General features: G+C 36.9%; 1 protein-coding gene across 1 annotated transcript in view; it reads left to right on the forward strand.

The window, feature by feature from the left end:
• LOC135219825 (ATP-citrate synthase-like) overlaps positions 1–10,356 on the forward strand; it is a gene marked incomplete at its 3' end in the record, with an annotated part of 106,506 nt that extends 96,150 nt beyond the window's left edge. Inside the window, 6 exon segments of the mRNA XM_064256923.1 lie at positions 7,979–8,080; positions 8,321–8,429; positions 8,709–8,905; positions 9,123–9,266; positions 9,792–9,988; positions 10,280–10,356. Of these exon segments, the coding sequence (XP_064112993.1) occupies positions 7,979–8,080; positions 8,321–8,429; positions 8,709–8,905; positions 9,123–9,266; positions 9,792–9,988; positions 10,280–10,356 (826 nt within the window).
• Between the last annotated feature and the right edge of the window lie 7,412 nt (positions 10,357–17,768).

Raw genomic sequence — 17,768 nt, forward strand, 5'->3', positions numbered from 1 at the left:
GGTATGCAGATATTTTGATATAAAACTTTACTAGTACTATGTAATAGGTTTTTTTGTGTAAAACAATACTGTATAATTAATTGCTTTTTATTTAAGATAAATTGGCAATTATTTATGAGAAGAACAGACTACAGGCAGTCTAGCTATTGGTTGGGGTTCTGTTTCAACTGCTTGATGTTAAGCGAAAATTGCCAATAAACAAAAATCGGGACTGCCTGTAATCTGTGTAACTCAATACGTATTGAATCTGGCAATAAGAAAAATTTGTTCACAAATCTGATTGGCATCAGTATTTCATTACTTTATTAAAGTTTTGTACTGTATACATATTTACTTTGTTCATTGAGTAATTTTAAGATATGAATGATGTTAAATATAATTTTTCTAGTTTCTAGTATAGGCAGCTAAAATTTGAAATTCGCGGAAGCGATTCTTTTGTTTTGGGTGTAGGTAACTAGTCCCGCCTACTTTCGGGAAGAAGAGGAAACACTGAGCAAGGTGTTTCATTTTGTTTCTGCTAGCTTATGACGAGGTTGTGAGTCAGCAGCTGGTTTGAAATTTGAACTCTTTGCTGATTTCTTGGAGAATTTTTGAAGTACTCTGTTTTCAGTAGCCTTTCAGCAAATTATTTGGCTAGGGATTCAGATAACTGTTTGATTTAGACAGCACTAAAGTGACTTTTCCTGATTTTGACTTTATCTCTAACCTGCGATGTCTGACACTAGCTCATCTAGCACTTATTATTACAGCAAAGGCTGCAAGACAAGATTAACCTCTGCAAAGTACAACTCTATGACTTACACAATTTGTACTAATTGTAAGCAACAAATTTGTTCTTTAGGAAAGTCTTGTGTTGAATGTCAGGGCTGAGATAGCAAGCAATGGAAAGTATTGAATTCTCATCTCTAACACTCTCCGAAACATCAACAATCTTGAGAACGCATCCTCTTAGTTCCTCCCTCGTAGGCGAAGAAAGAGCAAAATCCTTAGCCTTTCAACGCTTGATACGCCAACGTGGCGCAGAGGGGGAAGAGGGAGAAGATAGCACTTGTTCCGTAAGCGATCTCTTCACATGAGGCGAGGACGAAGCAACTTGTTTCCTTCCAATGCTCCCAACCGACAAGGTAGCCAACTTAACATCCAAAACAGTCCAACCTCTTAAGCACTGCCTGGCATATAAACTCAGACTGATCTGCAAGAGAAGGCTCCGATGACATGGAAGGAAGAAGTAGCGAACGGGGCGGCAGAGATGACGTCATGACGGAGAGAGGCAGAGCTCAGATGATGACTGGGAGTGACGTCACAAGCGGTGATGACGTCACGGCCTCCCCTCGGTGAGAAGGGGAATCAGACGCCACTGGCGGAGGAATACACAACAATGGATCCCGTGACGTCACAGCTTCCCTCTGACTCGAAGAAGTGGCAATAGTCATTGGCGGAGCAATACAAGATGGCTGACCTTGACTACCCACGAAGACGAGGCCGGGAGAAGGGGGGATGGCCTGGCCAGCCTGAGGAGGAAGGGGGATAGCAAGCCTCCCAATGGCGCGCAAGCAACCCCTCCAGGAAGGGGACCTCCTAGCCCAACCGCCTTCCAATCGCTGTCATCTTGGACACTACCAAATCTGGAAGAAATGAGAATGATGAGAAAATAAAGCTTTCCCCTTCCCGGGAATCAAAATAATTCCCGAATAAGGCGCGACATACAGACATCAGCCTGGTGGCCTTCCGATACTCCCAGCGACGAATCAAAGGAAGAAAAGGGAGGAGACACAGGAACTAGCCTACTATGGGGGATGATGGTGCAGGAGACGAAACATCAGGAAGGGGCGAGAAACCTTCCCATGAAGGAAGAGTTGAACCCTCCGATGTTCTCTCTAGCCATAAAATTATTTCTACTGCTCTAAGGCCATGCCTGGCATCCCATGCAAGAATTCAAGTACAAAAATTAGAACGGCACCTACTGCACTACGTTGGGGTCAACCACTGCCAAAGCCAAAGATGAGAATACGGAAAACCTGGAATTCCGGGGCACACACATTGACGAGGCCGAGAAGGAGCAGAAGCCATAATATATCTTTCAAACACACACACACACACACACACACGAAAAGCAAGCGAAACGGGCAATGAACTGGGTAAAGGCCAAGAGAGGAAAACACTACTCTTGGTCAGGCGGTCAAAGAAAGACTGAGGCGTGATCGTAGGTTAAGCCTTCACCTGATATACACATGTATGCCAGATATCACAAGATTCCTTGCTTTCATCTGTTTTTTAACCGGATCCAGCTAGGCGCTAGAAATTATCCTATTGTTAAGACCGAAGGTTTGTAGCTATGAAAAATACAAATTGTCTTAGAAAATTTGTCATGTTTCTTTTGGAGACAAGTAACTCCATTCTATCTGCGATGTGCCTGGGATATTGGATGGTATCTGTAGACATGAGGGATGTGTTTTTCCACATTTCAGTACATACATTCAAAATCAAGGAAATGCCTAAGATTAGTCTTTCAAGATCAAATCTACCAATTTTGGGCTGTCTGTTGAGAATAAATCCAGCATTCTACTTAGATGATTGACTCCTTTGTTTTCAGACGAAAGAACAGTGCATGGAGGATTTAAGGAGTACACAAGACTTATGTTTATTAATAAACCTTCAAAAGTCTCAGCTGGTTCCATCTCAAGAGATAATATATTTGGGGATGACACTGAACTCGTTTTTTTCAGGGTTTTCCGTCCCCAAAAGAATGGAGTCTTACCTTCATATGATAGACAAATTTCTTGCTTTACAAAATTGCTTGGCCAATAAGTAGATGAGCCAACTCAGGATGTTGGCATCGATAGAGCAGTTCATGTCACTAGGGAGACTCCATATGAGAGTCTTACAGTTTTATCTCAGGGCCATCTGGGACAGGAAGAGTCAGCCCGATTCATTCGTGTTCCCAGTAACAGAATAATCAAGAGACATCTGCTTTGGTGGAAGTCAGAAGAAAGATTACAGGAGGGAAAGTCTCTACATCCTCAGAACCCCTACCTGAGCTTTTATGCCAATGCATTGGACTTGGACGTTCTGGAAAACAAGAAAGTACATATTGAGAATACAGGCAGTCCCCGGGTTACGACAGGGGTTCCGTTCTTGAGACACGTTGTAACCCAAAAATAGTTGTAAGCCGGAATATCATAAAAAATCCTAAGAAAACCTTAGTTTTAATGCTTTGGGTGCATTGAAAACTATGTAAACTACATTCTTATTGCATATTCATCCAAAAAACCTTCAAATATTGATTATTTTGCATTTTTGGTGTCATATTTCTTCTGCCAGATGAGCGTTGTAGGCGTCGTAACCCTGGAAATGATTTCTGATGAATATAATTGAAAAGCACCTTAACCTCGGAACGTCGTAAGCTGAACCCGTCGTAACCCGGGGACTGCCTGTATATGGTCAGAGGTAGAAAAGGAGTTGCATATAAATGTGAAGGAACTAAGAGCAGTTCATTGAGGATGCAAGAGGTTTACATCAGAAGTGTATGACAAGATAGTAGCTGTGCAATCAGATAACCTAATGTCGTTGTCATACATCAGCAAACAAGGGGGAAGGCACTCCTTTTCACTATGTGAAACAACAAGAGATCTACTTCTATGGCCAAACAGAATCAGAAGATGATACTAATAACAAACTTTGTACAAGGAAAACTCAATGTCCTGGCAGATCAGCTGAGCAGGCGCAATCAGGAGATCCCACAGGATGGACACTGGATTCAGTAGTCTGTGAGTCCCTGTGGAAATGGTGGGGAAAACTGTTGATCAACCTCTTTGCGACACACGAATTATCACCTGCCCACATTCTTCTCTCCAGTGCCAGATCCTCTAGCATATGCGAAGGACGCAATGCTACAGGATTGGTCAGACAAGTTCCTGTATGCCTTATCTCCCTTCGGGATTATAAGGGAGGTACTGAACAAATTTCTGACATACAAAAAGGTGTCAATGATCTTGCAACACACAGGAATTATTGCCTGCTCACATTCTTCTCTCCAGTACCAGATCCTCGTAGCATATGTGACAGATGCATAATGCTACAAGATTGGTCAGACAAGTTCCTGTATGCCTTCTCTCCCTTCAGGATGATAAGGGAGGTTCTGAACAAATTTCTGACATACAAAAATGTGTCAGTGATTTTAATCGCCCTGTTTTGGCCACCAGAAGAGTGGTTTCCAGACCTGATGGACCCTAGTAAACTTCCTGAGATTACTTTCAGAAGATAAATTTGCTCAAACAATCGCTTCAGTAGGTATCATCAAGGTTGTCCTCTCTTGTTCTGACAGGATTCAAACTGTCAAAAGATTGCTCAGAGTAAAAGGCTTTTCGAGAGCTTCTGTAAGAGCAGTTTCAGAGTGCAGGCGTGCATCCTCCTCTGTTGTTTACCAGAATAAGCGGGCGATCTTCCACACATGGTGCATCACAAAGGAATCTCTTCTTCTAAGGCAACTATAGCAGAGATCACAGACTATTTTGTCGCTCAGAAAGTCCAGAGGGTTGTGTTCATCAACCATAAAGGGCTACAGAGCTATGCTCAACTCTGCATTCAGACACAGAGGAATAGATATATCTACAAATCATAACATATCAGATTTGGTTAAATCATTTGACATGAGTAGGTGAAGGACAGAACCAGTGGCTTGGAATCTGGATGTGCTAACTATCTCGGAGGCCTTCAGGAATGTGACTAGGAAGACATTCTTTCTGATAGCATTAGCTACAGCTAAGAGGGTAAGTGAGCTAGAGGGTATGGATAAAAGAATAGGGTTCTTTTGGGGATACAAGATTTCTCTTAATTTTTCACTAAAAACGAGAATCCCAACAGGCCTTGGCCTTGCTCTTTTGTGATAAAAGGTTTGTCAGAATTATTAGGGTCTGAGGAAGAGGGAAGAGTTTTCTACCCAGTGAGAGCCCGAAAGTTATACCTCCAGAGGATGGAAAAGAGAAGAGGAACCTCTAGTAACTTGTGGACTTCGGTAAAAGACCCTTCTTGTCCACTTACAAAGAATTTACTTTTATTCTTTTTAAGGGATCTAATTAGAGAATTACATTCTCGGGTAGAAGAGTTTCTCCCTATCCTCAAAGTGAAAGCACATGAAATCAGGGTGATTTCCACATCTTTAGCATTTAAGAAGAACCTCTCCCTGGCAGATATTCTTGAAACAACGTATTGGAAATGCAAGTCAGTATTTGCATCACACTATTTGAAGGAAGTAGAGACAGTGTATAGTGAGTGCAGTACCTTAGGCCCCTTATCTGCAGCTGGCATGGTGTTGGTGAAGGGAACTTAGGAAGCATCCTTTCCATCCTTTCTTTGCCTTGAATCAAGGTTTTGAGTTATTGGGAGTCTGGGGGTACTTGGTACTAGGATACCCACCAATTTTTATTTTATGGTTTAGGGTTGGAATTATGTTTTTTATGGTGTAGGTAATGGTGGTGTTTTCTGGTTTTCTTGTTGGTACTGGACCCTGGGTTGGGGCATTTGTTTTAATCATTGTAAGCTTTAGGAATTGGTCTTCGCTACAAAGCTCCCACTGAGGTAGCAGGTGCACTAGGGCCAAACCACCCCACCTCTGCCATGTAAGATGAGTGCCAACCAGAGGCTGTATCTTCCTGCAACAGCTCTCTTACATAGTAAGGAAACAACAAGCATTGGTACAATCCGAGCCTTTTTACTATTCACAAATTCATTTATCTATAATGATTATGATAAAAATGAATTTTATATATACATACTTACCAAGTACGTAATTACAGAATTTGAGCCCTCCCTCCTCCCCTCTCATGGATTTTATGGCATACAAAAAAATTGAAACACTTGGGCTCAATTGTTCCTCTTCTTCCTGAAAGTGGGTGGGACTAAGTTACCTACACCCAAAACAAAAGAATCACTATCTTGAATTTCAAATTTTAGCTGCTGATACTAGAAAGTGTTAGGTATGTAATTGCTTGGTAAGTATATATAAAATTTTACTTTTATCATAAAAATGTCATAATAATTAATAAAATAATAATGCCCCTCCCATTTTCTTGACCACATATGTTAGGAATGTGTCCCTTAAGCCAGCCTACACTTTCCACAGACTTTTGCCAATTCACGATTCAGTATGTGAAATGCACTGAATTACTTTATACATGTTGATAGCCTATAACTATGTTTTTAGGTAATGTATACTGAAATATTTACCTAATTTCCCCAGGTTTCTAGTATGACCCAGCATCAGCTAATCCCCAGGCACATACATATACCATTTACTGAGTGTCAAAAACAACTATCTTTTGGACCTTTGTGCATATGATCAGGCAGTTAACAAACTTGAGAAAATTTGATCTGTTATTGCTCAACCATTCACTTGTGAGCAAAATTATATGAAGAAAAAATATATGAGGAATACATTGAAATTTTTCACTGTTGTTTGCATCCTAGTGTTACAGTAAATAAATGCCTTCTAGCCTGGCTAGCTTAAGAAACTACTTATAATTCCAAATCTGTTAACTTTTCACACTGTCATTCACTTATTCAAGATACAGCAAAATGAAAAGCACTAGTTTTTTTTAAATGTTCTGCTTATATTGCTTCATAAGCTAAATATAAGTGTGCATAGAGTTAGGTTAAGTATATACTAACAAGTTTAAGATAGGGTTTTCGGGTAGCCTTTCATAGGCATTTCAGACTCCACGTCCCCTTGAAAACTACAGTATCTATGTAGTAAGAGAGAGTACTGTAGTATAAGAAAAAAGTTTGCAGTACTACTGTACTATTGACTTTTTTTTAAATTGCCTAAATTCTCAAGGTTTTAGGAAGTATGGGAAATAGTATTTGAAAATTGTATTGATTATTTTAAGAATACAGCTGCTTGTCATTACGTATATGTCATTTACTAGTTCTTTCAAATTATTTAATATTTCAAGACTACATAATGCTGCAAAATGCATTTCTGCAAAAAGGCAGAGAAAAATAGAGCGCAAAAATTATGTGCAGCTCTCGAGATGGCTATCAAAGGAATGTCGGCCCTGACGCTACCTTCGCAGTAGCAGGGAGTGAGCCGTAGCACGGCTCCCCTTTTCTAAAGGTTTTGATGTGGAAAAAGCTAATTGGAGAGGCTGCTGTGGTAGTGTTTTTCACTCCCCCCAGATTCATACCGACACCCTTTTAAAAAGGGTGAGCGAGTCAGAATATTCTGGCATGTCCAATTTAGCAGTTCTCTGGTATTTTAGCAATATTTTACCTTAGAAATAGCGCTAAAGGAACATATTTCACTGGGCGACATGGCTTCCTCGCCCAGAAATAGATTTTTCCTATGTCAAAATCCCTTATTTATATGTCTGAATTTTACATAATTAGGATTTTATTCAAAAATACATATTTTCTTGAAAATTGATAGCTACAGTATGTGTATCGTATTAGTTTTACCAGTCACAATCCATACCATGTGCAATATAATGTTTTATGTTCACCTGTGAGCATATTTCTTATCAACCAGTCTTTATCTGTATCTTTTCTTAAATGACAATAATGATATATCTTAGGTGCAGACAATACAGTTTTTGTGCATATGTTCTCTTCAAAATAACTTTTTTTCAATTTTGTGTTTTGTTAATTAGATATATGCTGTACTAGCTACTGCGATAATTTCTTATGTCCTGGACTTTCAGTACTGTTTAGTATTGGGCTTGTGCAAAATACTTATCACATTATCATGTAAGCTATGGTACTGCAGCTTTCCTCATGAGACAATTTATTTCTCTTGCACATCATAATGTACATGCTGAATAAGACAAGGTCTCTAAAGATATGAGAATTAGAAGTATGTTCTCGCTGCCTATGTATTTCTAGATTATTGATTGTTTGCAGAACTGCACTTCCTACACCACTTGTAAGTTTTGCTGTACATATTAACAGGATAATGTAAAAACTACCGACTACATTTGTTTTACAGGAAATTAATAAAGTGTACCAAGACCTGCTTCATGAGGGGATCATTGTACCAAAAGAAGAAGTACCACCTCCAACTGTCCCAATGGATTACAATTGGGCTAGAGTAAGTAAAGTATATTTTGCATAGAAGTGTCTATTTAGGTTTAATGTACAGTAGTTTTTATAGAGTGCAAATATTTGGTCATAAATGTTCAAATGTCATAAAAAAAATTTTATTGAAAATGTATAACAGATTGTAGTTAGTAATTTTTTGAAGTGCACTGTTTATCTGTTCTTGTGATAGTTTTATTCATATATAGTATAAAAAATTAAAAGTTACTGTAACACTTGACTTATATTTCAGGAGCTTGGCTTGATAAGAAAGCCAGCATCATTTATGACATCTATTAGTGATGAAAGAGGCCAGGAGCTTTTGTATGCTGGAATGCCTATATCTGCTGTGTTGGAACAAGGTAAAACATATGACCAGCTTTTTTTTACACATTCCGTATTGGAAACACAATACATTTAAATATTATGAATATGGGAATGAAGTATTTTGACAAATTATTGCCCCTGGGAACCTGCTTCATAGACAGGGTTAAGGTGACCATAGAAAAGCATTGTTCATGATATCCTTGCTCAGTTTGTATAACTTTATGGAAAGCTTATTACCAGAATGCTCTTTACGGTCATTGGTGCATTTGCCTGTTCTTGTTATATTTTACTAATAAATCTGTACTTTTTTATAGGTTTGGGAATTGGAGGAACTTTGTCTCTTTTGTGGTTCCAGCGTCGACTACCTCAGTATGCCACAAAATTCCTTGAAATGTGTCTGATGATTACTGCTGATCATGGTCCAGCTGTTTCAGGTGCACACAATACTATAGTTTGCACAAGAGCAGGAAAAGATCTGGTTTCCTCCTTGGTATCTGGTTTACTGACCATTGTAAGTGTCACTTGTATTTGTGTATTTTATTTCTGTGTAATTAGGATTACTGTATATTTGTGATGTTTAAGTAAGAGGTGACAGCATATTACACTTGTAACATTTGTCATTTTACTTTCCAAAGGCTATAGAGAACAATTTTTTAATTTTGTCATCATTCTAAATGCAACACAAAGCTAAAAAATCTAATTTTAACTCTGAAACCTTTAACCTCTAGGGTGATCGTTTTGGTGGTGCTTTAGATGGGGCTGCACGGCAATTTAGTGAAGCCTTCGACAAGAATATGCTGCCTATGGAATTTGTCAATGATATGCGTAAGAAGGGTCAGCTTATCATGGGCATTGGACATAGAGTTAAATCAGTAAGTATATAACAATAGGATCAGAGGTGATTTTTGGGATATGCTGTACCATAAAATTTTCAATTCATAATATGTATATGATTCATAACAGTTTGTCAGTATTATGTGATTAGATAACTTGGATAACAAGGAGAATGAAAGGTAAAAGTAATAAGATATAATGGCATTGTTTTTGAGAGCAATGAAATCTAACCATTGTAGAATTATGTAAAAACTACGGTAACTATTAGTTTCAACAATGTTTATGTCATAGCTGCCAAGGTCTCCCAAATGAAATTTAGGTGTAAACAAAATAGTTGTAAGTCAGAAAGCGGTTTTTCAGTGTAACCTGTTGTTTTGGGTTAGGATCAGTATTTTAGATGATATAAACATTGCTTTGATGGACATTGTAGATAGTTTGCTTTTACATATTTTTTTATTGGAAACAAAATATGACTGAAATGTTTTAAGTTATGATAAACTGAAGTAGAGTTTTGGATTTTACCATGAGTTATTGTATTTTCAATAGAGCTTTATTTTTAACAGTTAAATAACCCAGACAAACGAGTAGAAATTGTCAAGAATTACGTGAAGAGTAATTTCCCTTCAACACCATTATTGGATTATGCCTTGCAAGTGGAGAAGATTACTACAAGTAAAAAACCCAACTTAATTCTCAATGTTGATGGTGTAATTGGTGTAGCTTTTGTAGATCTTCTAAGACATTCAGGAACCTTTACTCCGTAAGTAGCAGTAATTTTGATTTTACATTTTGCTCTAGAAATAATTACAATACGTACTATATTAATTTATTCTTCAACTAATTGAACTGAGTTTATTGTTGCATAAAGTGTCTTCAAGAATATGTTATCCAGTATTATTATTAAGCCTTTTTTATCACCTGAAGAATGCTTGTGTACATTGTCTTGAGCTTTGTATACATAAACATGTTTTTATACCTGAATGGAACAGTATATATAAATACTTTGCAGTGCTAATACTTATGCAGTTTAATTGTATTCATTCCTTTACAGAGAAGAGGCTGAAGAATATATCAACATTGGCACTATAAATGGTCTCTTCGTTCTTGGTCGATCAATGGGCTTTATCGGTAAGTACAAAATGTTTAATTGCCCGACTGTTTCAGGATTCTGATTTTTTAAACAGTTTTTTAAGATCTTTATACTTTGTGAAATCAATTCTTCAGCCTTCTCTTGTTTGAAAAATATAAGGTGTGGTAGAAGTGGTTTCCTTTTAATTTTACTACAGTATATGCACTATAAATCAGATCGATAAAAAAGGGTATTTATTTTTAATGAACTGTACTTATAGTAATAACAACAGCATTGAATGTTGAGTAACATGGGTGGCATAAATTAAATAAAACCAGAAATGTTGAGATAATGTTTACAGTGTGCCTCGCTTGGCTCACTGTAGAGAATCTTAGGCCCCAGGCTGCATTGCTTTCTGTTTATTACTCTTCAGTGTTGGTTTTCTCCCTCTTAACTGCCCTGCTGCCTTAACTGTTTGATCACAAACAAATTATGGATAATAAGCCCTTTGTGTGTACACAGTCTGGAATTATTTAGTTCCAGTTCAGAGAGAATGGCAGTCACCCAATATTACACATGGATGAGAGGATGCCCAGGAATTCCAGTACATACTAGTCAGGATCATTCTCTTTGTATTCATGCATGTTCACTGCACCCTCTGAGAGTCCCCAGAGGTGATTTCACTTTTGTTGCTCTTATTTCCTAGATTCACCACATGAGATTATGATGACCTGAACATGCTCCTAACCTTTAAGGTTTTGATGATATATGACATCTTCAGTACAAAGTTATGTAGAAATTATCATATTTATTGGTTTATACGACCCCAATTTTTCTATAATATACAGTGATGTTATGAGTATTAACTCAAATATCACTATTATTTCTGCTGATACTGATTATTACAATAAAATCCCTCATAACTAGCATCTGGGGACACACCTAACCCTACATCACAGTTTTAATTACAATACTGTACAGCATTAAATAAATGTCAGTAAAAATACTATACTCGAGAGGGCCTGGGGGCCACAGTAAGTACGTATGTATTTTACTTAATGCAGTGTACATTTGTATAAGCAGGCTAATCTGTCTGATTATACTTAATTCAGCTTAATGAAAAAATTCAAATACACTTTTAAATTTCTTATTTTTAACTTACAATGTGGTTTTGTGTTTTCAAATTTAATCCTTATAAATTTGGTCCTGCCATTGGAATTATCTACTGGAGGTGGGGGAGATAGAGGGGAGTGTTATAAAATATTTTCTGTTATAATTAAGCTGCTTTTGTTTTGTGTGTAAATTACATTAGAATTACAAAATTATAACAAAAATTTTTGCTGACCTGGTTGTTCAAGCAAGTTAATCTAAAACATTAAATGCATATATGTATGTACATACACAATTTTTCCTTGATACTATTCCCTTCTAAAAATTTGGTGGTGGGGGGGATCTTAAATGCCATCAAACCCAGCACTTCATCAAATCAACAACTGGAAGGTGTTGGAGATAGCTCAACTCCAGTTTTGCTGAACTGAGCAGAGCTAAGTATTTGACAGCACTGTCTAGATGAAAATATTTGTGATTTGGGGTATCACAAAGTCATTTGCTTCTTTTCACTTATGCCTTACTGAGTGACAGCTGGCATAAATACATAGTAACTAAAAATCCACCAGAGTATAACACTTTAACAGTGTCACAAAGATAAGCAACTGTTGTTGCAATGTGAAATTACACTTACACATGTATAGTACATATATTATTAGCCCTGTATAAGATTCATATAGGATTATTTCATAGATAACATTTTCACTTCTAGACTTCCAGACTTTAAAATCTCTTTTATTTTATTTTATTTATTTATTATTAGTTTATTTATTTATTTATTTATTTATTTTAATTTTTTTTTTTTCATTGACTACGAATATAAATCACCGGGACAGACAATATGTCAGTAGGTTTTGGATATGTATTTGAACTTTTAGCTTATTTGTCATTACTAAAGCGTTAAGTTAGAGTTCAAATCTTTACGCATATATATTTGGATATTTAATGGCTACGTTTTGCTTATTGATATTATCGTGATTCCTTTTTTATTATAATTTGTAACCCTTCCGACTTCTTACGGAGTGTATTATATTGACTCCACTTGTATCCATATTTATTTATTTTTTTATATTTATATTTATTTATTTATAGGATTTTTTTTATATATATTTTGATAAATTAATGGTTGGCTTGAATATGTGGAAAAGTGTTCTAGCGACGTACCGTATAAGGCTACTTGCGGCATCAATTCTATAGATACAAGATATAAATGATAAAGGTATTTAAAACCGCGAGAACCGCTATAATCCACCGGATCCAATATCACGAGTTGTAACTCGTAAGACATTGACACTTCCTATTTAATTATCCGTTATTCTACCAAACCGATTGACTCTGGGTGATCAATATATTATTGATTTCTTAATGGAAAGGAATTCACACAACGTGTTAAGGAGATTATTATTGATTTACACCACCCGAGTCACAGATTATTATGTGTTGAATTCCATGTTTACTGATTTAGCACTCATAAATATTCCTAACGCACTCAACTGCGGTGTTTGTTTTTAGTGCTATTAATTCTATATAACGTGTCAAGGAACTATTAACACTAAGAAGTGGTTTATTTTCCCTCCGTCAGACTCGTCAATTAAATGTTTAATAATTCTTACGTATATTCTTTCAAGGATTGATTTGGCACAGGATAGGCCCCCTAACTGACAGGTGTCTTAGTGTATCCCTTGTTTTCATGACACATGTTACAATTAGTTATGTGCTTTTTATATCTGTAAGCATTGTAGGCCAGTAAAATAGTGATTTGGCTTTCTGTGACATACTATGGAACCCTGGATGACGGAATGCAACCAGTTTATGACGATTGGTATGAAAGAGATTATTATTACTACCTGGTCGTTAGTCATCTGCTGTGTTCTTCGGGTTTTACCTCGTCACAGACCTACATATAATACTACATTTGATTACATTATTCTGATACACATACTTTAAATGTACTTTTGCTTTAGGGTTTCTGCTCAAAAGTGTTTATTGTTTTTGCTTAGCCACTGACCCTGTTTCCGTTTCGAAGTGTTTATTGTTTGGTGTTTATTGCTGCTGACTCTGTTTCCGTTCGAAGTGTTTATTGTTTGGGTTATGTCTGTTTGACGCTTGCTTTGTTCAGTTTGTAACAGTTCTGCGCTCCGACCCAGATATTCAATGCTCGCGATCTCTTGGGTTAAGGAATTTTCTTGTTTAGATACGGTTTTAACAATAGGTACGGATGTTTCTATATCTTTTAGTCTAATTAATGGTTCTTTGCAGTATGGTGCGGGATTGCGGGATAATGCGTCAGCTATGATATTTGCTTTCCCAGGTAGATATCTTATCTTGGCTCCAATAAACTGAATGATCATTTGTCACCGAGTTCCTTTTGGACTGTGATTAAAGCCTTTGAAAAACTCGGTAAAGGACTCATGTTCAGTAAAGACTTTATCAGGATAGCCATAGATTATGAACTTAAAATGTACGAGTGTTAAAGATACCTAGCCCTTCCTTGCCTATTACTGCATATTTACTTTCAGAGGGCTTTAGTTTACGTGAATAAAAAGCTATAGGGAAGAACTGTTTATCATATTACTGAAGTAGTATCCCTCTTACCCCTTGGTCTGAGGCGTCTGTTGCAATAAAAAAAAAATTCCTTATTTAAATCAGGGATTTTTAAGTTAGGTAAGCTGCATTATTCCGCTTTTAAGATATCGAACGCCTGTTGATGCTTTTCAGACCATAATAAATCTACGCTCTTCTTCGTAAGATCTGTTAAAGGAGCTGTCATGATTGAAGAGTTACATATTTACATACGATTGTAATACCACTAAAGCGCGAAAGTGCTGTATCCCCTCCCCCTTTTACGTTAATAAGTAACGGAAAGTTATGAATAGCCGACACCTTACCATGGACTACTTTTAAGACCTTGACCAGACACATAAAAACCTAGATAAACATGTTCGGTATTTAAAAAACTCACATTTAGATATTTTACTCTGAAGATTATTTGTCTTTGTCTCTGTAGCACTAGCTCTACTTTATGTGAATGTACTTCTAAGGTATTAGAAAAAGATTACAAGATCATCCATATAGGCATGTAGGGTATCCCCTAAAAAGTCTCCAAACACTATATTATAATTGGGGCGCAACGTAAGCCGGAGGCATACGTAAAAATTGATAATGTCCCCTGAGTGTGCTGACAAACGGAGTATGAGGTACAATCACTTAGGTAATGGTATCTGGTAAAAGCATTTAAGTAAGTCCAACAAGTTGGTGAAAAAAATTTATTCTAACCTAACAGAGATAAGATGTCGTCGGTACATCGCACTGGAAAACTATCGGAGTCGTTTCCTTGTTTAAGCGACAGAATCTACGCAGATACGCGAAATCCGATCTTTTATGGCATGACATTTGAGGGAAAAATTATATGGGCTTATTTGATTTCTAATGACTCCTATTCTTACATAACATTTTTCAACTTTGTCATTTATCTCTATTTTGAAATTTCAGTGAGATTCTATACGAAGGTAACGTATATAGCTTTATGTTTGTCCTTAGACCGTATTTTGTTTTCATGACATCCGTTTTTTCTCCCAGAGATCACTCGCTAGTGGAGAAACTTCCTGGTATTCAGGTAGAAGATAAAAAAAAAAATCTGCTGAATCACCTCTGCTTGAATGACTTTTATTTTGATATTACTTTAGATAGAATATAAGAGAGATTCATCCACGACTGATTGGGCGGGGGAGGGATTAAAAATTAGCAACAATAAAAAATGCGATATTTATAACTTCTGTATCCACGATATGTAATACTTTTGGGCTTTGTTTCGCAGGAAATCGTTATATTTCAGAGTGTCGGGAAGGATTAAAATTTCATTTCCCAGCAAAGTCTTTTTACACGCACTAAGACATTCGAGGGTGCATGCTTCTCCGAGATTTTTTGCGTGCAAAGTACGACTGCGGTTGTGGGAGAATTCTGTTGGGTCATTTGAACAATGTTACGATTTATGAGACCAAATGTATAGTTCCCTTTATATAAGTTATTATTTGAATTAACTGTCTCATTTTTGTTCAAACGGATTTTAATATGTTTGAAGGTTTATAGGATTTTCCTTTGATAAACACGCCTTATTTTGCAGGATGTAAGATAATATTTTGTATACCCCAAATATATGGATCTTACAATTACTCACATACAGATCAACGTTTTTTATAACTATAGAGGTATCTGTAAACGCTCGCTTATCCGGACTTCTCATTAGGGAAGTTCGAACAAACAGACGGTGAGTCCGTAAATACAAGATATTACGTGTATTAAAGAATAAAACAAGATATTCTAATTTTTACGGCGCGTACAGTTGGGCTTAATCCACCAGTATTTTTATTATAACTTAATGTATTAAAATTAAAACGAAAACCTGCTCTGATTACTTATACGGTCGTGTGTTTCATAGGAAAAATCCTTTTTAATTCAAAAAGATATTGGTATGAACCAACATCGCTTTTCCCCACTCTGCTAGAGTCGCTTATTGTGTGGAATTTGCTATGCTTTGAACACTTCGGCAGTTTTTCGACTGACCCTTGACCGCTTGACTAGGTGACACAGTCACCGAGTTTGCTTGTTTGATTCGGAACGGGCTACTGTTTTCTTCTATTTCTTTTTGTAATAATTAGGATCCTTCTCTTTATTACCATCGGCAAACGTATTGTGTGTTTTTAGCATTATGTTGCTGTTACGTATAAAGCAATGAATGACGAACTATTAGGAACTGAGCGATTACTAATAAGACAAGTTATCACTACTGTATTCAATATTAACTGTTTGTACTACATTCTTTGCTAAAATTTTAAATAGTGCGGGATCCTGGTCAGCGCATTTAGCCTGATGAAAGTTTTTTACAGACAGTTATTCCTTGCAATCCAGCCGTATTTTTAAAGTTAAGTTGAGTCCATTGAGGTTCGATATTTTTATATAACTCAAAAAACTCAAGGCTAAAACTGCGATCGGGACTTGCAAAGGAGCATTTATTGTCATGACCCGAAATAGTGTTACCTCTAATTTATATAGATTTTGTACGGGTGTTTCCACTTGTTTTTTGTGTGTTTTTTCTAATCACTACGGTGCTTAACGACCTATCCATGCATCTGGTATAAATACAGACGTCCACTGCGTAAACGCATATTCCACTGTTTAATATGATTTGTTTACGTAAGGGATTAATAATCACACCCAAAATGATAAAATTAACATAGTATATGATTATGATATTTCAGTAGAACTTCTGGAAACAGACACTCAAAGATAAAAACTCGCAGTAGCGAAATCTCAATGATGTAGATAATTTCTGTAAAAAAGTAAGATTAAGAATGTCTCGTAACTTCAGCCACAGGAATAACGAAATTCGACCTGTAAAGGAAACACTCAAAGTTACTCCAAATGAATAAAAATTGTAACTTAGCTTGCGTTTTTGTGGGAAGTCACGGTGTTCCGATAACGACACACGGCCTTGGTCCTCCTTCTCTATTTAGCGGACGACCCTGGTTTGGCTTTCAGTTTCCCCCGTGCGCGTTGTTTCGATGATTCGAGCCCTTAAAAATCTGATGCTGCAGACGCGTTCGGTTTGTTTATTGCAGTGCCGGAAACGCTCACTAACGATGTTTTCTTGAATGATTCTAATGAGAGACGAAGCTTCCGTTGCCGTAGGAAAAGGACACGTCGGTTTTGTTTCTTGAAGTTATTCACTAACGTGATACTAAGTTGCTTGACGAATCTTGTTGTTTTCCGAAGTCGCTCACTAATGATGATACTAGGTTGCTTGAAGAATCTGCTGCTTTCGTCGTCGTTGACTTCATGATTTATTATTCTGTTTTTTCTTCGTAGGACGTTGTAGAGTTCTTCTGGTCCGCTGGCCACCAATTATTAGGGCTTGTGCCTTGTATGATAAGGCGCCCTATGAGGTAATGTTAGACTAGCGATAATCTATACGCTAAGTCGGTTGGTATTGCACTTCCATCTTCAATGGAGTGTCTGGGGTTTTGTAGATCACTTACGAAGTCGGTATTATCTTTACGACGATGTGTTAAACTCATGGTTCGGTGAGGTTCTTGTAGAAAACACAAGGTATAAAAATAGTATATTCTTCTGAAGTTTTACATGATGAAGATCAGGTATGATCGTACAAGTCTTCTATGACGATAGCTTGATGATGGCTAATCCTATTCCTCTACATGATAAAGCTTAGGTAAAGAGGTACAGGTCTTCTAATGACGATAGCTAACTCTGTTCTGCCTGTCTACCATCTCTGTTACAAGTTATGAAGGAACAGACAGTAGTTCGAACATATGAACATGCATACAATGACATAGTTTCATACGAACAC

The sequence above is a fragment of the Macrobrachium nipponense genome, chromosome 1 (genome assembly GCF_015104395.2).
Source record: "Macrobrachium nipponense isolate FS-2020 chromosome 1, ASM1510439v2, whole genome shotgun sequence".
In the NCBI taxonomy this organism is placed as follows: Eukaryota; Metazoa; Arthropoda; class Malacostraca; order Decapoda; family Palaemonidae; genus Macrobrachium; species Macrobrachium nipponense.